This window comes from Protopterus annectens, chromosome 2.part0, assembly GCF_019279795.1.
Source record: "Protopterus annectens isolate FY-2018-M chromosome 2.part0, PAN1.0, whole genome shotgun sequence".
In the NCBI taxonomy this organism is placed as follows: domain Eukaryota; kingdom Metazoa; phylum Chordata; order Ceratodontiformes; family Protopteridae; genus Protopterus; species Protopterus annectens.
The window spans coordinates 1394209937-1394235896 of NC_056728.1; the positions used below are offsets into that span (position 1 = coordinate 1394209937).

Genomic DNA, 25960 nt, shown 5'->3' on the forward strand with positions numbered 1-25960 from the left:
GTAGCTGTGGACTTAGCATCCACAGAGTCGCAGGCACATTTCACAGGTTCATAGGAGATGACTAGGCTAATTACTCAAGAGCCCTTACAAGCCTAGCCTATATCCAGATTTTGCCATATTTTTGATCCCCAAGGGCTAGAGAGGATGGCTTAGGTTTGTACCTATGCCTTTGAGTATTTTACAGACTGCACCTGTCCATAAGGGACATGAGCCCACCCCAGGAGTGAATTTACAATTCCCCATCTATTGATCCAAACTGTGTTTGAAGAGGGTCAGGGAAGGGCTCTGCTTTATGTGAATACGAAGCCTGTTCTACAGAAGGGGTAATCTTAGACACATCTGTCTCTCTTAGCATGTCTTGTTCATGTCACAGAGCAGGTTTAGATCCTTGGCTCAGGTAATCCTCATGCACTTTGTCTTGCAAATGTGTAACATTTCCATCAGGGCTGGATTTGAGAGTACCTTATAGGTTAGGCAGAAACCGTTAAGGAAAAAGAAGTTATGTACCTACCATAATGTTCCATGTTAGTTATCTTCATCTCGCCTTCTTTCTTGCTTGTTGGGCTCGGAGCCGACCCTCTGCTCCGACTTGGCCATCTCCTATAGCTCGAGAGCTGTTTACTGGCTCGAGGCTACCCCTTATCCCATGATGCCTAGCGCTAGCTACCCAGATCTCGTTTGTAATAGCTAACCCCAGACATATCAAGAATAACGTGACCAAACTAATAGGTTGGGCATATCTGTTATACTCTTTAAATCAGTAGAGGAAGCAAACCAGAAAAACTCAGCTGATGAAATCTAAATTCCTCTCGGTCCAATAGGACAGGGGGATGGAGGGGGGACGCAAGAAAGAACGGGAGATGAAGACAACTAACATGGAACGTTATGGTAGGTACATAACTTCTTTATGTTAAGTTGTCTATCTCGCCTTCTTTTCTTGCTTTTTGGGACAGCGTCCCTAGCACCTATAATCCTGGGTGGCTCATTGGAACAGACTCTTCAGAACAGTGGAACCAAAGTTAGCTCTATTCCTGGGGGTCATGTCTAACTTGTAATGGAAATAAAGGTATGAGGATTTGCCCATGTGGCTGCAGCACAGAGTCCATGGGTAATCTAGATTGGAAGGCTACAGAGGTAGCTAAAGCCCTAGTAGAATGTCCTTTCTGTTTGCCAGCCAATTCTTTGTTCCTTAGTTGATAAATGAAGGCAATAATGTGAGACAACCACCTAGACAGGGTCACTTTGGAAACTGAAAGTCCTTGTTTACCCTTAGCACAGGAAAGGAAGAGTTGGTCCGACTTCCTTACATCCTTAGTTCTGTGCAGATAAAAGCGCAATTGTCTATGCACATCCAAAAGGTGTAATTTGTATTCTGCCTTGTTGGTGTAGTTAGGGAAGAACACTGGAAGGTCTATGGATTGGGTTAGATAATTTTCTGAACATACCTTAGGAAGGAAGGATGGATTAGTTTGCAGTGCTACCCTATCCTTGTGAAAAATTAAGTATGGAGAATGAACGCTTAGTGCTTGAAGTTCTGATACACGTTTGGCTGAAGTAATAGCTACCAGAAAAAGAGCTTTCCAAGACAGAAACTTAAGGGAGCACGAAGCCGCAGGTTCAAAAGGGGGCTTAATCAAGGAGGTTAATACTAAATTAAGGTCCCAAGGAGGAGGGGGAATCTCTCACTGGGGGCCTAAGGAGATTAGTCCCTCTAAGAAAGGCTTTACACAGCTTATGAGACATGATATTTAGATTAGCAAAGCCAATATGATAGTTAGAAATGGCTGCTAGTTGAACTCTGATTGTGGCAGAAGCGGATCCAGAATGAAAAATCTCAGTTAGGAATTCTAAGATCTCGTGAACTGGGGCTGAAAAGGGATCTATGCTCCTAGCCTCTGCCCAATAAGAGAAACGTTTCCATTTACTAGCATATGTTTTCCTAGTAGCTGATTTGTGAGAGGATATAATAATATCACGCACAGCTGGGGAAATGCTGGGGAGCCTGGCTAGGGTTGGAATTGGATCAACCAAGCTGTGAGCTGGAGGGTCTGGAGGGATCGATGCAGCTCTCCTGATTGATGAATCAGGAGGTCTGGAATAGGATCCAGGATCCAGGGCTGCTCAAGGAGATAACAGTGCAGGAATGGAAACCAAATCTGTCGAGGCCAGTAAGGAGCAATGAGGATCATTTTGCAGCCTAACAAAGTCGCTTTCTGTATAAGTTTGGATATAAGAGGAAAGGGCGGGAAGGCATAAAGAAGTCCCTGAGGCCAATCGTGGACTACAGCATCTCTGGGAGGATGACCGGGAAGCAGTAGAAGGGAGAAGTAGTTGTTGCACTTGGTGTTGAGGGGGGTTGCAAACAGATCGCAGCAAGGCTGTCCCCACTTGCGGAAGATGAGATCTGCAACTACCTGATTCAGAGACCACTTGTGAGGCATGAGAATAGCTCTGCTGAGCCTGTCTGCTATGATGTTGGATTTATCAAAAGTGCCAAAGTACTGCAAGCAGACAATCCAAAAGGAAAAACCACTTTAATGACAAAACACAGCAGAGCTTTCGGACATAATCTTCTTCAATACTACAAACTTATAAAATTTCTTTCATCTTATATACAGGCCCAAAGTAGTCATGTGGTTAGCAGCCCAAAAATCACATGACCATAAGTATCACTCAATAAGGCAAAGTTAAAACAACACAGATAGCAATGATTCTATAGTACATAACAAAAATTTAAATAATTTAAAATTCAGCTTGCTAATATGATTAATAATCAAAGTTACACATAAAATTCATATTATAAAATTCATATTGTAGAAACAATATACATAATTATAAATTCAATCTACTGAGCTTAACCAAAATTGGTTTAAGGCTCAGCATACTGTTCAAGCCAGGAGAACGGTCACCAGCAAACCTTAAAATCCACTCATATTCTTTAATTTCTAAGAAGTTATTTATATCACCACCTCTTGGGGAGGGGAAAACAATGTCAATAACCCTGAATTTAAAAACATGATCTTGTCCACAATCGAACATATGCTTATATAAAGCATTTGTTTTGACACATCTTCTAATTTCAGACTTATGCTCTGTAATCCTCTCTTTCAACCTACGAAAGTGGTTTTGCCTACATAAAAGATTTGCATAACACACAGGTAGCCAAATACACTATATGTGTTGTGTGACAAGTAGCTGAAACATAAAATTTAAAAGTTTTCCTGTTACTGGATGAACAAAAGGTCACTCCTGTGTCAAAATATCTCCACAGCATGAACAATTGTGGCATTTACATGTACCATACTTAGAGGAAAGCTTTCACAATGTTGGTAGAAAAATCCTTATAACATAATGAATTTTTTTAAAGTTCTCATGTTCCTATAGGCAAATAAAGGTCCATCACCCAATAAGGCCTTTAGTTCATTTGAAGCCATTAGTATCAACCAGTTCTTAAATATTATTTGCTTTATGGATGGTGTTGTAAGACTATATGCAGTTACATATCTAGTCACGCCCATACGCACATTCGCACTATTCATAGGTAAGGCATCTGACTCCAGTGGGTCAGATAGGAAGGTAGGAGCAAACTTAGTCTTCCTCTCCTGCATCACCTTATCTTTCTCCACAGAGAGTAGGACATTATCATATCCACTAGCAGAAAAATCCGCTAACATATCCTTTAATTGTAACTCAAAACAGCAGTCATCAGTGTTAAGCCTACTCAACCTTCCTAACTGGGACCTCACAATACCTTTAAAGATGTGTGGTGCATGCATGCTATGAAAGTGGGTGTATCTACCAGCACACACATCCTTTCTATGTGACTTAGTATTCATATGTCCATCCTTAAATATAACTTCTACATCCAAAAACACAATTTCAGTCTTGGAACAGCTCATTTTAAACTTTAGAAAGGAAGAAGCTCTATTCAAATAGTCCAAAAACATATTCAATATGTCCAAGCTGCCCTTCCAAAGTAGGAAACAATCGTCTACAAAACGTTGGAAAAATCTAATATGTTGTCTATAAGGGTTTAGATCACTCAAAATATGCTTACTTTCCCACTGGTAGAGCACTAGGTTAGCATAGGTGTTGGCTATGGAAGTACCCATAGCCACACCAGTGAGCTGAAGAATGCGTAAGTTCATTAAAGAGGAAAACATTATTCTTTAAAACCACATCTAGAAGGCTACACCACGTTTCTATTTTACCATAATCAGGGTTTGGACATGAAGTCAAAAAATCTCTCAAAAGGTCAATCCCATCATCATTCGGTATGACCGTGAAAAGAGAGACAATGTCCAGAGTTACCAAATAATACTCATTATTCATCATTTGTTCCTTCTCAGTGTCATAGCTTACTCGTAACTTCTGTAAAATATCAAATGTGTCACGAGAACTGAATCACAATTATTCAAAAAGGTTGTAACTGACCATGTAAATAAACTGACAGGGGTTCGGTCACCCAACCTGCTCCTGAGACAATGGGTCTCATAGGTGGATCCATGATTGACTTATGGATCTTGGGTATTCCATATAGGCGGGGTGTCACAGGACAAGGAACTGTTAAATAATTAAATAAATCAAGATCTATCTGACCCTGCAGCTGTAAGTCATAGATGACCATATTAACATACGATATACATTTTTTTACATCCATGCCAGTATTGCGTTTAAAAGCAGTAGTATCCTCCAGCAAACAGGACATAGTATCTAAGTATTTGTCACGTTCCATGAGCACCACTACCCCTCCCTTATCAGCTTGTTTAATTATTATTTCTTTACAGGAGCACAGATCTTTAAATGCTTTAAACTCATCCAGTGTCAAGTTGTACTCATTCCTTTTACTCTTATTACTACTATCATACAATTGCCTAATTTGTACTTCACACAAATCATGAAAAGCCTTCACTATTGGTACAGCAATAGGTATAAAAGTACTGAGGCGCTTAAAGCCTCTTTTTACTACAGATGATTGACCAAACAATAACTTTAAGTTTAACATTCTGGTGAATTTTTTCAAGTCAGTTAGTGCAGACACCAGGTCATTTCCACCTGAAGGAATAAAGTTAAGCCCTTTGAAAGTACTGATATATGGGCTTCTTGTAGCTGGAACGTTGATAAATTCAACGCTTTAATTATTTTCGCCCATCTTGGCTGTGCCTAAAGGGCTGTTGAGCTTCCTTTATTAGATGCCTCTGAGCGCACAACTGGGGAATTCCTCTGCGTCGCCGGTCGCTCTTTCACGGTTTCAGATCGCCCAGTGAAAACGCTTTGAAGCAAAACTAAAAGTTAGTTGCTGTGATTTCCTCCCACCTCATCATTTGTATTTCCAGGCGTTGTGATCACCCGCAGGTGTTACACAGGAATTAGAAGTCTCTGCCCCTATGGCTGGCGTTACGGGTCAAACCATTCGCAGATTCAGATGGGGGTTGTACTACATGCCTTTTATTCTGTTCATTAGAAACTGCATTAACGTCGCTAATATCGTCCAAAGTATCCAGGTTACTTCTTGTTTTGACTTTATGAGCGCAGTATTCATTTTGGATCTATTGCTGTTATTTATAGAGACGTTCTCCCTGGGCCAAGAGAAGATATTCCCTCTGCCAAAATCATTGATGTCACGAACAAGTTTTCGTTTTTTAGTTGCTTCCATTCTGGCATCCAAAGTTTGTAGTCTCCCTACCATGTCATGAAAATGGTTAGAGATATTTGAAAAGATAGGCATAGCCAATATATCATTTTCAAGGGTACAAATATCTTTCTTCAGGTCTTCCTCTATAGATAAAAAATACTCATTCATGAGCAACATATAGTCCAAGCCTAATTGGATATTCAGCTGTTGCCACTTTTTTAGCAGCTCTGGGTATGCGTTCCCATATGAGGGCATTTTAAGAATCGAGCCCTCTGGGAACAATCCCTCTGTCCATGTATGCTAAAAACTAAACGTTGCCATTGCAAATGTTTAAAAGTGTTAGCCTTTCTTTCTAATGTTTGTAACACTTTGTTAAATTCAGAGACAGCATCTGTGTCAGGTACAGCAGGATCCACAATTACAGGATTCATTTCCTCAGCAAAAGTTAATAAAGGATTTGTCTCAACATTTATTAGAGACTTAACAGAAACAGTTACACTTGCCATATCAGACTAGCAGGCTGCAAGACGGACCTTGATGGTGGAAAATCCTCACGGCAAATATATAACAAATATCAAAAGTGCCAAAGTACTGCAAGCAGACAATCAAGGAAAAACCACTTTAATGACAAAACACAGCAGAGCTTTTGGACATAATCCTTCTTCATAGCCTAACATATCAGACTTGTCAGGCTAATGGGGCGATAATTCCTAGGGTCTGTAGTCGCTCCCCCTTTATGGGAAGGGATGACTGCAGCAGTGCACCATTTGCTAGGGACAAAGCCTGAGGTGAGGCTGTGAATGAACAGGGGGTCAAGCAATCCAAATAGAAACTAATCATCAATCTTGTTACCATTTTAAAAAAGCCTATGCATTACATTCCAGCAGGACTACAAAGAATGATGCTTAGACTGCAAAAGTACAATTTCAAAATGGTCTACACAAAAGGTAAACTTCTTTATCTGGCTGATACCTTATCCAAATCACCCAGAAATACCACGGAACAGCTAGATGCTGTGAATTTTGACTCTGATGTCATGGAAGTGCATCATTTTTCTACCATGAGACTTGATAAGGTGAGAGATCATACAAAGACTGATTCAATTTTGCAAAAGCTTATCCATTTCATCACTGTAGGATGGCTATCAAAGGAATCCTGTGTCCAGCCAGAATTACAACCTTATTTTGCATACAGAGATGAGATGCTCATGGAAGATGGCATAATTTTCAAAGGTCACAAAGTGATTGTTCCTACTTCCTTACAACGTGAATGCACCAGGATTTTACAGTGTTGCCACCCAGGTTCTGATGCTACCAAAAGAAGGACAAGAGGACAAGTACTTTGGCCTTCACTAGCAAAAGACATTGATAAAGTGCTTTCATTTTGTTCAGTGTACAACAGTACTAAGCCGCATTTGCAAAAAGAGCCACTTCAGCCAACCCCATTTCCTGAACTACCTTGGTCAACAACAGCAACTAATATATATGAGTGGAATAGTCTACATTACTTAGTGTTGGCAGACTCTTATTCGAACTGGTTTGAAATCGATTTGCTACCTAACATCCACAGCAGTTATTACTAAGATGAAACATCATTTCTCAGTCCATGGTAGTCCACACAAAGTTATTTCTGACAATGGTTCTCAGTTTACCAGTCAACTGATTCAGAGATTTGCAAAAGAGTGGGACTTCATCCATGTTACTAGCAGTCTTGAATATCCACAGTCAAACGGCTTTGCTACACGTGCAGTACAGAGTGCAAGGCAATTACTGGAGAGATCAAAGAGTGACAATACCAATATCTTCTTGAATTTACTCAATCTCAGAAATACACCCTGTGACAATCTACTTGGCTCGCCTATCTAGGCAAACCAGAACAACTTTGCCTATCAGTTCTAGTTTGTTGGTGCCTAATACTAAAAACAACAGAGCAAACAAAGCCCAACTTTTTAAGAAGCGTTCTTCTCAAAAGTCCAGCTATGATAAAACAAGCAGATTTCTTTGTCCATTAAAAGGAGGAGAGACAGTGAGGATGCAAAGGGCGAAAGGCTTTGATCTAATTGGTCAAGTGAGAGGTATATGTACCAAGCCGAGATCCTACTTAGTGGAATCTGAGGGTACAGAGTACAGGAGAAACCGCAGACATCTTCTTCCTGTATCAGAAATGATATTGCAGCATCGTATCGGTGATACAGACTGACTCTAGATCTCAGAGCAACCCTGACAATGTTCTTACTGAAGAACATGTCACAGTATCCATTCCCGTTCCTGATGATGCCCATGATGTTCCCCCAAGTTGAACACTGCTTGAAGACAGTCCCTGTTGCTAGATCCAATTCTGACTTTTATGTTACACGATCAGGTCGTACTTCAAGGCCTAGTGTAAAATACACAGCAACTTAGACGTGTCTGCCTTTGTATGATTGCATGTCAAAAGATCATTTCTGTAAATTGCAGGTGATTGAATACTGTCATTTATTACATAATTATTTCTCAAAGAGGGAGGATGTAAAACAGACTGTGTGTACGTACCTTTAAGAAACATTTCCAGAAGTAGCACGCACACCTCTGAACTGTACAGATTTTCACAGAATGTCCAGATGTTTTCCTCATATTTTTGGTATGTTCTGCATAAAATTTGTATTTTTTTTTTGTCAAATCGCTGGTATAATCTAAGGATTAAAGTCACTAAATAATGACATGTATTTGAGTTTCAGACTTCACAACCTTCAGAAAATGCACACTAACACAAATCCTGTTATTCTAGCAACTTTCTGTGTTTATAAGAGCAATATTTAAAATGTGTCCCTATTTTTGGGCTTTTGTCCCCCCATTTTGTCTGGTTTTGTCCATATTTCTTGAGCTAAGAGGTTGAGAGGTATGGTAGCACGTGCAGGCAACAGTGCCATTTTGAGAGAACTGCCAGAGTGTTAACATGTATGAGTCTGGTAGTCAGTCTGTTTATAAGGTTATTTAAGTTTAAGCTACAAAGCTTCATTTCTGATGGGTTTGTGTGCAATAAAGCTGCTTGAACAGAACCCACGAATGTTCATCTGTTTTATCCTGACCAGACGAGTAACACTATCCTTCTGGTGACGGAGGGATTTATGCCTAATTTTGTGAGTTTATATATAACACCCAAATGGGAAATTGTGTCAAACAATGAGTAGTGAAACAGAATAAACCAAATTACACAAAGGAAATTTCTCACAGAGGAAGAAACAGTGACTTTAAACTTTTAACAGTTAGCCAGGATAAAACTTTATATATGAGCCTGCCTGCTGAGAATTCTAAAAAAAAAAGTTGCAGAAGCATAGATTTTTTTTTCCAAACTTATCAAAAGCTTCCCCATAGTTGTTGGGAGGAGAGGGATTAGTATTAAAAAATAGTTATATACTCACCATAACATTCCATCTGTGCTGCCCATTTTCATTTTTTCCTCACATGTGGTTCGGATCAGAAACCTTGGATCTGATTCAGCCATTGCAATAGCTTGTGGCAATCAAATAAACTCTCTAGCACCCTCCCTTACCCATAATGCATCTGTCCCAATCACCTCAGATCTTGTTTGCTTGTAATCAGACAATAATAGATTAGGACATTACCTCAAATAAGGGTAAAACCATTGCTAGCTTTCATAATAGCAAATAAACAAATTTAGGTCAACTCGCTCATCTAGAAGCCAAAAAGGGACAGGGGGATGGTGGGTGGGTTTTTGAGGAAAAAATGAAAATGGACAACACGGATGGAACATTACGGTGAGTACACAGCTATTTTATCTGATGTTGTCAATTTTCATTTTATCCTTGCGTGTGGGACAGAGTCCCCAGCTACTATTCTCCTGGGTAGCCTTAAGAAAGGATATTCTGCAGAACCACTGAACCAAAAGTGGCCCTACCTCTAGAGATCAAATCTAGCTTGTAATGAGTAATAAAGGTATGAGGGGTAGCCCAGGTTTCTGCTGTGCAAATATCATCCATGGACGCTCTAGAGTGAAAAACTGAACAGGTAGCCAATGTTCTAGTGGAGTGAACTCTAATAGGTCTTGTAAATATACAAGATACAGTTCATAATCCATTTAGCTAGAGTCACCTTAGTAACTAGAAGGCTCAATCTATTTTCTGAGAAGGAAACAAATAATTGACTCTTTTATTATGTCTTTTGTTCTATGAAGGTAAAAACATAGGTGCCTATGAAGATCTAGCAAATGCAGCATACATTAACCTTTAATAGTGAAATCTGGGAAGAAAAAGTACAGTTGTGTACACTTACCATAAATGTAGATGTTCGAGCGTATTCACTGTTCCAGTCATCACATTTGGGTTATCTGCTTGCAGTAGCCCTCAGTCGGCCTGATTATCAAAGTCTTGGGTCCTGCATCAGTTGCTGTCTCATCTTCCGTGACGTCAGGTAGTCAGGGATATAAAGCATGCAGCCGAAGCCATTACATCAGTTTTTCTTGCCCCAGATGTCAGGTGCTCCCCTAATGGGAAACAATTAAACATATATATGCACTGGTATACCTCCAACAAAAAAGCAAATACACCAAAAAGCTTTTAAGCATAGTAAAGGAAAGTAGAGGTATAGCCAAAAGAAGTTAGGGGGCTGAGGGGGGGGGGGGGTAACCAGGACTGCAACAGTGAATACACTCAAACATCTACATTTATGGTAAGTGCACACAACTATACTATGTTCTTCGTGTTTCACTGTTGCAGTCATCACATTTGGGTATATTCCCCAAAGCGAAGGATGGGAGAAGGAATTTAGATAGCATTAGGACCAGCTATAAGGCCCTGCAAGACTGCAGTGGCAAAGCCATCTCTGGCTTTATAGAAAATTGGCAAATGGTAATGCTTGGTGAAAGTATGCACAGAACTCCAGGTAGCAGCTTCTAGGATGTCCCTGGTAGGGACACCTCTGAGAAAGGCTGTAGAGGTAGATGCAGCCCTGGTTAAATGGGGTATAATCCCCTGTGGGACAGGTTTTCCATGGTGCTTATAGCAGAAATGAATGCAATGTTAGAAATGGTTTGCTTTGAAAGAGCCTTCCCCTCTGCCCCTGCAGCAAATGCCACCAGCAGTTGTTCGGATTTCCTTTGAGGTTTAGTCCTGTCCAAGTAAAATCTAAGTTGTCTGTGCACATCTAAGGAGTGCAGTATCTGTTCCCCTTTGTTCTGTGGATTAGAAAAGAAGGTTGGCAAATGAATGGACTGATTAAGAGCCACACTGGATACCACCTTGGGCATGAAGGAGGGACTGGTCCTGAGGGACACCCTGTCCGCATGAAAGATGATGAAAGGCTCCACTGCCATAAGGGCCTGTAATTCAGATACCCTTCTTGCTGAAGTGATTGCTAAAAGGAAGGCTATTTTCCAAGAAATGAATTTTAACTCTGCACTTGCAGCTGGCTCAAAAAGAGGAAGAGTGAGTTTTTCCAATAGAAAGTTAAGGTCCCAGGCTGGAGTTGGGGCTCTCCTGGGTGGTCTTAAGTTTTTTGCCCCTCTGACAAACTGCTTGAGCAGTGGATGAGAGAAGGGGGGTGGTTCTGTGTTGCAATGAGCTAAAATGGCTGAGGTGGGAATTTTGATGGGGGGAAAAAGAAAGGCCCTTGTGAAGCATCTCAGTTAAGTATTGAAGAATCTGAGGTAAGTTGGGTGCTGCTGTGCCCATCCCTTGAGTTTGGTTCCAGGCACAGAATCTTTTCCATTTTTCAGCATAAGATTTTGTAGTACTAGGCCTCCTTGCCTCCAAAATGACATCCAACACTTGTTTACTGAGGGATGGTAACGGAGAGATTAGGCAATTAGTCAGGCTGCCAGGCTCAGGGTTTGAAGCGGAGGGTGTAGAATCTGGCCCTCGTGCTGGGACAGCAGAGTAGGGGTCTGAGGCAGGTGCCATGGAGCCAGCAGTGACACACTGCGCAAGAGGGTGTACCAGTGTTGGTGTGGCCAGTCTGGTGCAATCAGTATCGTCCTTGGTTTGTCCTGTTTAATCTTTAGTAGTACTTTGGAAAGGAGAGGCAGAGGGGTAAGGCATAAACTGATAGATTTTTCCAGCTGAAGGACAGAGCATCCACTTTCCGAGCTTGTTTGTGGGGAGTCCTTGTGCAGACTTTGTCCAATTGGTAGTTCTGGGGGAAGGCAAACTTTTAGTTATGTACTCACCATAACTTCAGATGTTTGGGATCCATCTCGCCTACATTCTGAATGATGGGTTCGGAGCCGATCCCTCGGCTCCGACTCGGCACGCTTATGCCAAAGAGCGAAGTCTCTTATTGGCTGAGCTTACTATATCCCAGGATGCACCACTACCAGTCCCCCAGATCTAGTTTGTCCGCATACATGCACACATGCACGCCCTGCTTATATAACATCGTCAGATGAAACAAGATAAAACAGTAGAACTCAAAACCGTTCAATCTCTTCTGATCTCCAAGGCAGGGGGAAGGAGGGTGGGTATCAGGAATGTAGGCGAGATGGATCCCAAACATCTGAAGTTATGGTGAGTACATAACTAAAAGATGTTATGTGATCCTATCTCGCCTACATTCTGAATGATGGGACAGCGGCCCTAGCACCTGAATCCTGGGTGGCACACTGGAAAACACTCCTGAGTACCGTGGAACCAAATGATGCTCGTCCTTTAGATGCCACATCTAATTTGTAGTGGGAAATGAAAGTGTGCGGTTGGACCAAGTAGCCGCAGCACAAATTTCCGATATAGCGAGCTTGGAATGAAAGGCTATAGAAGTAGCCATAGCTCTGGTAGAATGAGCTTTGATAGATGTTGTAAGTTGGTTATTGCAACAAGAATAGGCCTGAGCTATGCAATCTCTGATCCATTTTGAGATAGTGGCTTTTGTGATGGTTTGGCCCAATTTATTATCTGAGAAGGACACAAACAACTGGTCTGACTTACGAAGTTGCTGAGTCCTGTCTAAATAGAAGCGTAATTGCCTGTGAACATCCAATTTATGGAGAGTGTATTCTGCTTCATTGGAGAATTTTGGAAAGAAAACTGGTAGCTCTAGAGATTGTTGAAGACAGAAACTAGAACAGACCTTTGGGACAAAGGATGGATTAGGCCTAAGTGATACTCTATCCTTGTGGAAAATCAAGTACGGTGGTTTAATAGACAGGGCTTGAAGCTCTGAAACTCTTCTTGCAGAAGTAATAGCCACTAAGAATGCCGTTTTCCAAGACAGATATTTTAACTCGCATGTAGCAGCCGGTTCGAAGGGGAGATGTTAATGCGCGAAGCACTAAATCAAGATCCCACAGAGGTGCAGGATGAAAAACTGGTGGTCTTAATAGACTCGCACCTTTAATGAACGTTTTGCATAGTCTGCTGCTCATCAAAGGAGGATCCATGGATTCGTGGAATTTAGAGATAGCCGCTAGTTGGACTTTAATGGTTGAGACAGAAGATCCCTGATTAAACAGGGATGTTAAGAATTTCAAAACCTCTGGGACAGGAGCAGTGATAGGGTCTAAGCCCTTGAGTTGAGCTTCCAGATAGCAAACCTCTTCCACTTACTGAGGTACAATTTGTTAGTGGTGGGTTTGTGGGCCGAAGATAAAATGTGAACAACTTCCGATCTAGTGTGTGCCTTCTAACTAAGGTCGGAAGTGGAGGAGCCAAGCTGTCAATTTCAAGGATTGAAGGGACTGATGCCAATGTCCCGACTGATGGATTAGCAAGTCCGGAATCAGGTCTAAGGTCCACGGATCGTCCACTGCATGCTTCTTCAGGTAAGGAAACCATATCTGACGAGGCCAGTATGGGGCAATCAGAATCATTAAAGACCCCAGTTGAGAAGCTTTTTGAATAACTTTGGGAAGGAGTGGAATTGGAGGAAAGGCATAAAGTAGCCCTGTTGGCCAAGGTTGTGCTAGAGCATCCATGGCTGGTACTTCCTGATGTGGAATCAAGGAGAAGAACCTTTGGCACTTGGCGTTTTGTGGAGTTGCAAATAGGTCGCAGCACGGCGTCCCCCATCTCTTGAAAACCTGGGCTGCTACTGTGCGGTTTAGAGACCATTCGTGAGGAGAGAGAATTGTCCTGCTTAATTTGTCCGCCAATACATTTGACTTTCCCGGGATGTGGGTCGCTACCAAGAAACGGTTGGTAGCTACAGCCCATTCCCACACTCTCATGGCCTCTCTGCAAAGGGGGTACGATCTGGTCCCTCCTTGTTTGTTCAGATACCAGACCACCGACATGTTGTCTGTGTGGATGGCGATGATGCCCTGAGGAAGAAACTTGTGTAAGGCCTGTAGGGATAGAAGTACAGCCCTCATCTCCAACACGTTGATGTGGAGAAGAGCTTCGTCTGGAAGCCAGGAGCCCTGAACTAGCCTGCCCAGACAATGCCCCCCCCACCCTATCTGGGAGGCATCTGTCGTCAGGGTAACCACTGGAGGGGGGAGGACAAAGGGTTTCCCTTGATCCAAGTTGGATGTCTGAAGCCACCAGCGCAGGTCCCTTTGCATATTTCCGTAATCATGATGTGATGATTGAGGGGAAGATCCTGAAAAGACCATTGAGTTGACAAAAGCCACTGAAGAATCCTCATGTGTAATCTTGCTAGAGGAACTAAAAGAACTGTGGCAGACATTGAGCCTAAAACCTGTAGAACCATCCTGGCTGGGGCTTTGGATCTCGAGATCAGAGCTTGAACTTGGCCCTGTAAAGTTCGGATCCTTTCGGCAGGAAGAAAGACGCATCAATCTTGAGTCTATCTCTGCTCCTATAAACTTTATGCGTTGAGAGGGCAGCAAGACAGACTTTGACCAATTGAATGTAATCCCCAGGGAAACACCCAGGGAGATGGTGGCTTTGAGGTTGTCCATTAGTAGATGCCTGGTGGTGGCAGTCAGGAGCCAGTCGTCGAGATAGGGAAACACTTGGAATCCAAGACTTCTCAGGTGAGCCGTCACTACTGCCAAACACTTGGTGAACACCCTGGGGCTGTGGTGAGACCAAAGGGCAGAGCGCAAAATTGGTAATGACTGACTCCCAGGCTGAAGCGCAGATACCTTCTGGACGCCTGATGTATCGGTATGTGATAATAGGCGTCCTTGAGGTCTATGGAGCACATCCAAACATCCTTCTCCAATAATGGGAGAATGGATTGTAACGTGACCATTCGAATTTGGATTTCGTGACGGATTGGTTCAGTGTGCTGAGATCCAATATTGGCCTCAGGTCCCCTGTCTTTGGCACTAAAAGAACCTGGAGTAATTTCCTGATCCGATCTGGTCTGTGGGGACCGGTTGGATGACTCCTTTTTCTAGCAGCTTTAAAGCTTCTGCGGCTGCTATTTCCCTTTGACTGGGTGGTGGGTCCGGGATTCTCTTGGACGGTGGGGGTGAGTATGTGAATGGGATGGTGTAACCTCCGGCAATGATCCGAAGCACCCATCTGTCCTGAGTGATTGACTCCCAGGCTTTTAGGTGCTTGGCAAAGCGACACCCGACTGGCTCGAGCAGCACAGCCGGGCAATCCCTCATGACGTGTGGGAGGCTGAAGAGCCACGAAAGGACTCGCGGTCCCCAGAATTGCGGGCCCTCTGCCGCCTCTGGGACGGCGTCTCCCTGAAAAATTTCCCGCCTCTGCCTCTGGACGGGGAATCTTCCTGCTGTTGGGAGAAAAACTTGCGAGATTTGGAACCACATTTTCCCCTCCTTTAGCCTTGGGGTAAGGCCGAAAGGGAGTGGAATAACGGGCACCTACGGCAGATAAAGTTTTTCCCTCTTGCTCACAGCGGTAAGGGTGTCTTTCACCTTGGGTCCAAACAATGAGGACCCATCAAAGGGAGCGTCGGCGAAGGAAGATTTGAAGGCCTCCGCAAACTGACACAAGCGGAGCCAGGCTTGTTCACGAGAGCCACGCCTGTGCCTGCCGCTCTACCCACCCCTTCGGCCGCATAGGAAATGAGCCTCATGGACGAGTTAGAAATTGACGTAAGGATAGCCAACTGAGAGCTAACCGACTGGGCTAGCTGCTCAGGTAGGTTACCCGAGAGGGAATCTGACAACTCCTTGACCAGATCCCTCTGAAGCCTGGTAAAATGTGCCAAATAATTCAGAGACCTTAAGGTAAAGGCCGCTGAAGTCAGGGTGCGCTTCCGTACCTGTCCATACTCCTAGACTCCTTATTAGGAGGATGGACGAACGTTGAAGCCTCTGCCACGCCCTGTTGTGTAGCAGATGCCACCACCATGGCATCTACAGCCACGCCTTTAGTAAGGAACTCCTTCTCGGGGAGCAGACAAAAATTTATTTGGACGAGAAGGGACTGGTTCCACGGTATCTGGATGTTCCCACGCTCTTGACAAACTAAATCCAGAAGCTCGCCGAAGGCCGGAGACACCCAGGAGGCGGAGGGCTGAGCTCCAAAGGCCTTGAGGAGCACTGACTCGTCCGCAGAGGGGGTTTGGATATCCAGCCGCATCGTTGTTTGAGGATCTCTAAGATGTCTGCGAATGAGACATCATCCGAGGACGACTGGGACCCCTCTGCATCATCCATATCAGTGTCTGATGTAATAGACTCGGGAGTCCACGTGCTTCCTCTTGCACGATCTCTTCCTTGGGGGTTCCTCTGAAGACAACTCCGAAGAACCCTCAGGAGGAGGGGAACCCCCACTGGGGTAACCTCAGGCCTAGGGGCTCCGCTGGCTACAGACAGGGGACTGCCAAAGACCCAGTCTCCACGCCCAGGAAGGTGCCGGTAAAGCCGGAGAGATGGTCAAGAGGACTTGGCCAAGGCACTCCTCATGGCCCTGAAAGCCGGACCCCAGAATCCTGGGAGTGTCCGGTCTCGAGCCGTGATAGCCGACGGAAGTCCCGCAGCTGAAGCACCGAGGGGAGGCTCGGAACCGAAAGCATAGGTCCCAAACATCGCCCGGGTCCAGCCGAAGAAGTCCGACCAAACTCGGACCCGAGGGCCGGGTTGGAGTAAGGGTCGGAGCCGACCCTGAGATCTCCACCGGCTCCAACAGCACCTGCTCCGACGGAGCCAAGCAGTCGGAGGAGGAATGGCAATGGGTGGGCCAGGTCATCGGCTCCGAAGCCAACTGGGTCGGAACCGAAACAAATTTTTGGAAGACTGGGGACTGGAATAGTCTTTGGAGCACCCTGTCTATATCAGAATCCGACATTCTCAAGACCGAGAGGAAACAGAACGGGTTCGAGAAGGCCTCTCCATCGGCCCCAAAGGGCTAGGGGACCGGCTCGAGGCGACTCGATGAGTATCGGCGCCGAGGGAATACTCACACCAGATTCCATCGGTGCCGAGGTAGACTTCGCCGAGGAGGAAGTGTCTGAGCGGCGACCCTTGTCGGCTCCGAGCAGCGGAGCCGCGGTGACCCGCCTCGATGCCCCAGCCATCGGCTCGAAGCCAGAGGAGTCGATACTGGGTGGCATCGAGGCAGACCGTTCGACCTCGGCTCAAGTCTTTGGAGCAAGGAGAGGCCTGCCTAAGTCTCTTGGCAGTCGGATCCGACGGACTGGTCGGAACCGAAGCCCTTTTCTTTTGGCGGAGCCGGAGAGGATGCCAAGGCTTCTTCAAAGGAGGGTTTAATTAACCCTTAAGAATCAATTTATTTTTCCTCTCCTGGAGGACCCTTGAGGAAAAAGCGTGACATACGCTGCATGACTCCTGCAAGTGCTTTGCCCCTAGACAATATACACAGAGCGAATGATCGCCAGTAATAGACATTTTAAAACCACATTTAACATTTTTAAAACCCGAAGGCCTAGGGGTTTGAGACATGATGTTAAACAATTCTAGTAACTTTGACAGGAAATTAAACAACTATAGATTTACTTATGATAAATCTAAGCTTACAGTTATAGTTTAACACAAACACTTCCTGTAAATGACAGGGAACTCTAAACAACTATAGACTTGAGACCCTGAAAAGTTTTCAAAGGTTGACAGTCCGGAAGGCCCTGGATGTAAGGGGGCAAAACAAACTCAACCCAATCACACACAACAGTTTTCACAATCCAAACGCATTACAAAAGAGCGATAGCCGTTAAAACAGCTTTTGTGACCAAAAAATAGCAAAAAACTGACAGAAAAGTAGTTAATAAAAGCTACTCAGCCCAGCCAGCTCGAGACCACGTCTTCGCAGGGAAGCGGCAAACGAGATCTGGGGGACTGGTAGTGGTGCATCCTAGGATATAGTAAGCTCAGCCAATAAGAGACTTCGCTCTTTGGCATAAGCGTGCCGAGTCGGAGCCGAGGGATCGGCTCCGAACCCATCATTCAGAATGTAGGCGAGATAGGATCACATAACATCAGGTCTACATCTGGGCTCCCCCATTTGTTTATTAACATGTTGAAAGTCTTTGGTTCCAGTTTCCACTCGTGTGGGTCCATGAGATTTCTGCTTAGTTGGTCTGCCAGTGTATTTAGTTTTCCTGGCAGGAATTGAGCCTGTAGATGGATTTGGTAGCTCAAGGCTGTGTTCCACAGAGCCATGGCTAGTCTGCGTAGGGGGTAAGAATGGGTACTCCCCTGCTTGTTTATGTGCCACATAACAGTGGTGTTGTCCATCTTTACCATTAATTGTCCTGGAAGAATGTGGTCCTTCAAGGCTGTCAGAGCGTTCCGTACAGCTAACATTTCTTTTTGATTGACATGCAGGTGCATTTGACGGGTTCCATTTGCCAATGAATGCACTTCCCTGCCAATGTGAGCCCCCCGTGCATAGTCTGATGTGTCGGTTGTAGGGTTTGGGCGGCAGGGGGTAGAGTGAAAGATAGTCTCTTGTTTTGGTGGCAGGCCTCTGCCCACCAAAGGAACTCTAACAGTAGGCAAGGTATGATAGGAATCATAGCTACTAGATCCTGAGAATGTTGACACCATAGGTTTTTTAGATGCCACTGCAGTTTCCTTATATGCAGTTTTGCATATGGAATTAGTAGAATGCAGGAGGACATGAACCCCAAGCCTTGCAGTATTTGTCTTGCAGATAGCAGGATCTTTGTGGCCATCAGTTTGAAGTAAGTTGTCAAATGAATTTCTCTGGTGTGAGAAAAGCCATCTGGGAAGTTGTGTTCAAGCTTGCTCCCAGGAATATAATTTGATGACAAGGTACTAGATGTGATTTCTTTTCGTTTATGGTGTACCCCAGACAAGTTAGCACCTTTTGTACAAATGCCAGATGACTCAAGAGTACGTCCTGGCTTTCTGCCTGAATTAGACAATTGTCCAGGTATGGGTATATTTGAATATTTCTTTGCCTGCAAAATGCAATGACTGGAGCTAGGCACGTTGTGAATACTTTGGGCGCAGTAGATAAGCCAAAGGGCAGTGCAGAGAACTGATAGTGCATGTAGCCTGCTTTGAAGCGTAGATATCTTCTGCAAGACTCCCTGATAGGGATGTGCAGGTATGCTTCTTTTAAGTCCAGTGTTGCCAACCATGCATCTTTGTCTACCATAGGAAGCAGTTGGTGAAGAGTCAGCATCTTGAATTTTGGAGTAGAAAGGTCCAGGATAGGACGCCATGTATTGCCTTTTCTGGGTACCAGAAAAAGTCTCGAAAAGAAACCTTGCCCCTTTTCCTGTTCTGGCACCAACTGAATAGCCCCCATGCTTAAGAGAGAGATTACTTGATTTTGGGCCTCTGCCCACTGATTTGGGGGTAGATCTGGCCACCCGCTTGGTGTTGGTAAGGTGTGGAAGTAAAATCTGTATCCTTGGGACACTACATTTACAACCCATTTGTTTTGTAATGAGTTCCCAGTTTTTGGCCTGCAGACCAATCTTTCCGCTAAAGGAGCATTCATAGGTTCATCGGTTCATAGGTAGGTAATAGGCTATCGGCCCAAGGGCCTACGTAAGCCTAGCCAACAAGGTTCCCTGGTTTATGCCACCCAAGAAAGTTATTTTCCTGTGCTACTGTCGAGCAGAGTCACAGAAGTGATCCCCAGGGTATATTTCCTATTTCCCATCCACTCATCAAGATTTTTCTTGAAGAGTGCTAATGAAGAACTTTGCTTGATATAGATGGGTAGCTTGTTACAGAGTATGGGAAGTCTCTGGGACAGGAATCTATCCCTCCAGCATGTCCTGTTTATTGTGATGACAAGGTTTCGGTCCCTAGGGAGTGTAGCTCGGAGGCATTGGGATTTCTTTAGGTGTAGCATGTCTGACAGCTCTGGAAGTGCTTGGAAGTTTTAAAAGCAAGTCATTGAGACAGTTCTCCATAGGGGTTAGTCTTACTACTCCCTGGTTTGGGTGTAGAAACCCCAAACTGCTTAGTCTTGTGTGTCCTCTGGGCCTGAAACCTGGGGTTTCTGCTGTGTCTGGGTTTAGCTTGAGAAGACCTGGAAGGGGCTGAAAAGGACCAATTCTTAGAGGGCCAGTGCCTACTAAATCTAGGAGGCTGAACTTGTAAGAAATCTTTAACAGTTTGCGTAGATTTAGCTTTATCTTCCATCTTTTTAAGAACTTACTCAGCCTTGTTGCCAAACAGGCGGTCCCGATTTAAGGGAGCATCCAACAATTTAGCTTTAACATGATCAGGCAAAGATTGCTCCTTAAGCCAAGCATGCCTTCTGAGCACAGACCTTGCAAGAGGTCTCTAATGAATCAAATCCATACTTGTTACTCATAGCTGTACTTTAGCATTAGGCGGTACCCTTTTTTTTTGTAATATCTGTCAGGTTTTCTGGGAGCAGGAGGCAAAGAATCAAGGGCCAAACTAGATTCCGAAAAAGCATCAACAATGTCCAGTACAGGAGGAATAGCTAAAGGCCTATGCTGAGGCAGGAGTAAGAAATCCCTAAGCCTCTTTTTTGAATCAGAAAAATCCTAGCTTTCCCGGTGGAAATGTTCCCTTAGAGTATGTAAGGTTTCACCAAAAAAAAAATCCTCTGGAGGGGAAGCAGAGGGAATAGAGTCCTCTGCAACAGAATCCTCATACGTAGATAAGGGCAAATCTAGATCATCAGAAGAATCAGAAAAATCAGAATCCTGGTCAGAAGATTCATAAACAACTTCAGTCCTAGGTCTCTTAGAAGGGGGAGGTTGGCTTCCCCGGATTAGAGTTATAAGATCTTCAGCCATTCTTATCATTTGTTTTTTACGCATAGAGGCCTGAGCATGCGGCCTGGGCGTCGGTTTTTTAGGCATGGTTCGAGATTTAGGCCTAAATGAAGGAGGAGGCATTGGTTTAATACGCAAGCCCGTAGGCCTGAATATACCCTCAGAAGCCGGTGCCTGCACAGCGGTTCTGGACCCATCCAAGCTAGAGACATCCGCGGGTTCCACAGTTGAAGCATCTCACGGCATACCGGACTCCGAATGGGTCTCAGTAGAGGCCTGCGAATCAGAAGTAGCGGGTATCAGGGGCTGCAAAAGCACCTCACTGAGTACCGGCGAACTGGCGACTGGCTTAGGAGAAGCGTCGCCGGCAGTTATGGACCTCGGCGGCCTGTCTCTGACTTTATCTTTGCTTTTTTTTTTTGGAATCCCGCTAGTCGGATGGCTACCAGACAACATTTCCGGATAATTAAACTGAGAACCGAAATATTTAGAGGCGAAAATATACAGACGACGGATAGTGCACTGATTAAATAAAGCACAAAACCGACAACAAGTTACGTTGTGGTCAGGGCATAGGTAATGAATACAGTATGAATGAAAATCTTTATGAGGTATTTGCTTTCCACAAGTAATGCAATTATTAACTTTTACTGACATCGGTAAGGAGCAAGAAAAAGTTTTGCCAATGGGGTACTTAGCTTTAGTTGAAGACTTCAGTTCTGAAACTCGATAATGAAAATTTCAGGAGTCGGCCGACTGGCACTTGCGAACTGCTTCTGCTTCGGGCACCGCACGGCAAGAAAGACTGATGTAATGGCGTCGGCTGCATGTTTTATACCCCTGTCGTCATGGAAGAAGGGACAGCAACCGACGCAGAACCCAAGACTATGTTAATCAGGCCGACTGAGGGCTACTGCAAGCAGATAATCCAAATGTAATGACTGCAACAGTGAAACACGAAGAACATCAGAGACATCCAATGGAGGCGACACAGCCAAAGAATCTGACCAAGCCTTCTTGATCTCCTTAGCAGATGGCTGGCCCTCTGGCTGGGAGGATCTTTCCATAGTATTTTTGGCCAACAGCTTTAAGTTGTTGGTTTTCTAAATAAGTAGTTAAGGAAAAAAAGCAGACTAGGCAATGACTTGGGGATGAAAGCTTGGCAAATTGCACAAGATATATGATCATGGAAAGCACCCAAGCAAAATAAACACTGCTCGTCATGATCTTTATATGGAATCTGTCTCCCACACTGGCATTTTCCCTTTCTGGATGACATGAAACCAACAACCTGCACAAGTAAAAATAGTGATAAGAAAAACAACCCCCCCCCCTAATGGGTCACTTATCTGAAAGCAGCTTGGTAACCAGCAGACAAATGAGCATTCAGAGAGATGATCAAGGATGGAGTTCACCCTGGCAGAAAAAAAGCTGTCAAGATAGTACATCTGGATGTCAGCTTTATGCCCTATGCTGTTTGGGGGGGGCATACCTGTGACATATGGCGTATCCATTTCAACCTAAAGGCTTTGGTATACTGGCTAAACATTGGGCTGCCCAAGGCAGGGGATCCCTCCTGTAAAGAATACTGCAACAGTAATATGGAAGGACATCTACAAGAATACTTTATCCCATTCCTGATTTAAAAGGAAGTGTATTCAAAACAATATAAATGGCAACCCCCACTCCCCCCTAAGGAAAAAAAAATACAGAAAGCATATTTACAATAAACAGAAGTTCTGAACATCCTGTCCTTTGAAAAGACATTGACAAATACAATGAAATCACAAAATCTAATTATGGCACAAGTGTAAGATTAGGTTGCATTTAAAGGCCTAGAAATACAGCAATACTAAAGCAGACATATATCTTCATTTTACATTTTGCATGCACATACAACAGAAAGGAATGTTTCAGTAACCTTAAGTCAGGAATACGGATAAGAATTAAATGTGCTAATAGAATGTGCAGTACAGTAAGTACAAACAGGCCTGGAAACCAAGGTTAAAGAGGCGTGTAGAAATTTCCATGGTTTTGGTATTAAGAGACATATTTTAGGCACAGAAGTGAGTCAGTCAAGCTTGTAATGATGGATAAGCAGAAAGTCATTGTACTGCAGTCCACAGAAGTTTGGTACAAACACTCGACAGTGAGTGTAGAAATCAGGTCAAATACCCAGCATTCCAGAATGTTAACTATATTACTCAGGAGGAATGAAATAATTCTGAATATAAGGAGTGCAGAAATTGCACACATTATAATTCAGTCTATTTCAGTTTTTTAACACTTCTACTGGAGACAGTAAGATCTGACATTCTAAGTACAGAATTTACGGACAGTACAATGAGTGCAAAAGCTATGGACATAATTCAGTCTGTTTCAGTTATCAGCACTGTTATTGGAAACAGTACGATTTGATTCAAAAACTGGCATCTACCTCCACTGTACACAATAAAACATTCTTAACTGAACTACAGTCTATGCAGACTTTTATTCTGAAAATTACAAGAAGATTTGGAGCATAAAGGAGGGACTGGCACCTGTTCAGCACAGTTCTGTGTAATTAAAATATAAAGACATTCATTCCAGCCTCATTCCAATATTCTACAGTCATATCAATTCTTACAATAAGCAAATAGCAAACAATCTGCAAATGTTCTAAAAAAGGACATCTTGCATATTAAGAAATGTATGTACCTTCTACTGATGTTTTACTTGCCCAATTACCAGTGATTACTGCTGTTAACTTGGCCAGAGTATCCAAAAATTGTTCTTTGCCGCAAAACAAACGTTGCCTCTCCAAGCCCTAACCTTCTCCACCTCCCTACTCAAGTTATCGCAATAAATTAGGAGACTAAACAGTTGTGTGGTAAATAAAGCCCCACTCTTGTCTCTTCAAATTCAATGATTACTTAAGTTTTTTTTTTTCAGCCCATGTTTATGAAACCTTCATCCATTAATATTGCCAAATTCCTAGCCCATATATTTCAGCTTTCCATAATACACCTTTTGACCCTGTCTTATTTCAAATATTCTACATCTCAATGCTAATTTTCAAAATCTAAATCTACAAAAATGTATGAGAATTCTGAACCAAAGCATTAGCTGACTGGTCCATATACACAAGCCATAGTGTGACCAAATAAATGCAAACAGTTTGTCTACATACCTTGATACAATGGTGAGGTGAACAGACAAAGCAAGCAGGGAAAAAAAAAACAGAAAGGGCATGGCAGGCACTGATCAAGTTAGTCAGTCTGTCAACAGGCCCAGAAACAAGAAAAAAAAAACATTCCTGAGCCCTTTAAATCCAACTCATGGTCTGACTGGGGCATAGACACACAAATACAGGATTTAGCCAGAAATGCTACAATACTTCTCCATTCTTGTCTCAATAATTCTGGACAAAATAAAAAAAAATTAATGGGGAGCCCAAAATCACAGGCAATTTTTAAATATTAATGTGATTCTTTTAAAAGTCATTAGGACAACAGGGTTGCATAAACAATCGTTTTCTAAAAAATAATTATTAAACTAATAATACTGGCTTGCTGTGGTCTTCAGCGAGTTACAAAAAAAATCAAAACTTTATAAAGGAAAGAGCAAAATTATTAATGCAAAATTAGAGACTTTTGGGGGGTATGATTAGCATGTGTGGAAAAGAAATTGATTATCATTGACCCAAAAATAACAAATTTAAGCAACAAGAGTAACAGCACCACCAACAGATTTCACTTCTGATTTTCTAAAGATGCTGATGCAAAGAACATATCTGTTAGCTACCATGCGGATACTCTCCTCACACACACACACACACACACACACACACACACACACACACACACACACACACACACACACACACCTACCTTCACTCCTGCTGGCTATAAATGCTGAACTCTTCTACTAGGTACAATAGTTAAAACTTATAAAGGCTTAAGGGAAAGCTGCAAAAGAACACTGGGCAGTTGTTTTCTGCATTTCTCACCTTCCAGAGTATATTTACATCTTATACATGGAGCAATTAACACCTTATACAAGAAACCTGAATGAAACAATTAAACAAGAACACTTTATGAGCTGCAAATGATGATACTGCCTTGATTCACAGTGTTTTGTATACAACCATTTTTAAAGTACACATAGGGTGGCTCCCTCTTTGGTCCTAAAGCTTGCCTGCTGTCACCTCCATTCACAATTCTTGCACTGCAGTGTGTGCAACACACACACCTTCTGACATCCTTGAAGATTCATCAATACCTTGCAAGGAACTGATAAGCTAATCACGTTGTTACTGCAGATTTTCACTTTAAGTTTTCTTTGTACTACAGTTTTGTATCTCTCGTGCCTCCTTTGGAAAGCTGGCAATTCAAATCACTACAATTTTTAGTTAGTAAATATTTCACATCTTTTTCCTAATACTAACTCCTTCAAAATGTGCTGTAAGTGATGTATCCTGTCTGCAGTTTCTTAACAGATGCTCATGAAAGCCTAATACTCCATAATCAAACAGAGTAAGTTCACCATTACCCTAGAATGAACTGTAATTGTGACAATGCCTTTTTTTTGCAATGGTTAATGCTCTTTGTACTACTGTACAGTCTGGATAGTACAAAATCTTCTTGTACAAATGACTCCGCTTACAAAGCAAATGCAGCTGTATTTCTTACCTTATTACGTGAAGATTTCAGTGAAAATTCTGCAAAGTAAAAATAAAAGGACTATAATTACAGAACAATCATTTTAGTGATTATTTCCATGCTCATTTACATGCACAAAAGGTCAGCAATCTAACTTTTAGATTATGCTGTGCCAGTGTCAAACTCAAGTACCTGCTGTATGTAGACTGAATCTCTATCGCTTACTATTATTGCTTTCCTGAAAGCCGGCTGTCATGATCCTCACCTAAAGTATATTTATCAGACTGGTTCTCCTCTTTTGCAGCTTGATTCAATAGAGATGCTGCTATCTCACAGCAATAATGTTTGCCACCCTGTCTACTCCCCTTGGGGTGCCTTTATCTGGCCCTCTCTCAAGACAACACAACACAAACACATGAAGTTTCCTGCTGCTGCTGCATACCTCAGTATACCCTCTAGTAATTCCAAGGGACTGTTCCAAAGAGCTCTTTACTCTACAGTGATAAATCCCCATCAAGAGGCTCCTCTGTTCACTGTGGCATTCTAGATCCAAAACACTCCTCCATCACAGCTGATATTTCTGTGCCATAAAAATAACCAGCATCTATAAATAAAAAAATGAG

At 43.2% G+C, this 25960-nt stretch overlaps 1 protein-coding gene across 1 annotated transcript in view; it reads right to left on the bottom strand.

Annotated features, from left to right (window-relative positions):
• The window catches only part of ELMOD2 (ELMO domain containing 2), a 909722-nt gene that overhangs the window by 707973 nt on the left and 175789 nt on the right, over positions 1–25960 (bottom strand). Inside the window, 1 exon segment of the mRNA XM_044061619.1 lies at positions 25368–25396. Within this exon segment, the coding sequence (XP_043917554.1) occupies positions 25368–25396 (29 nt within the window).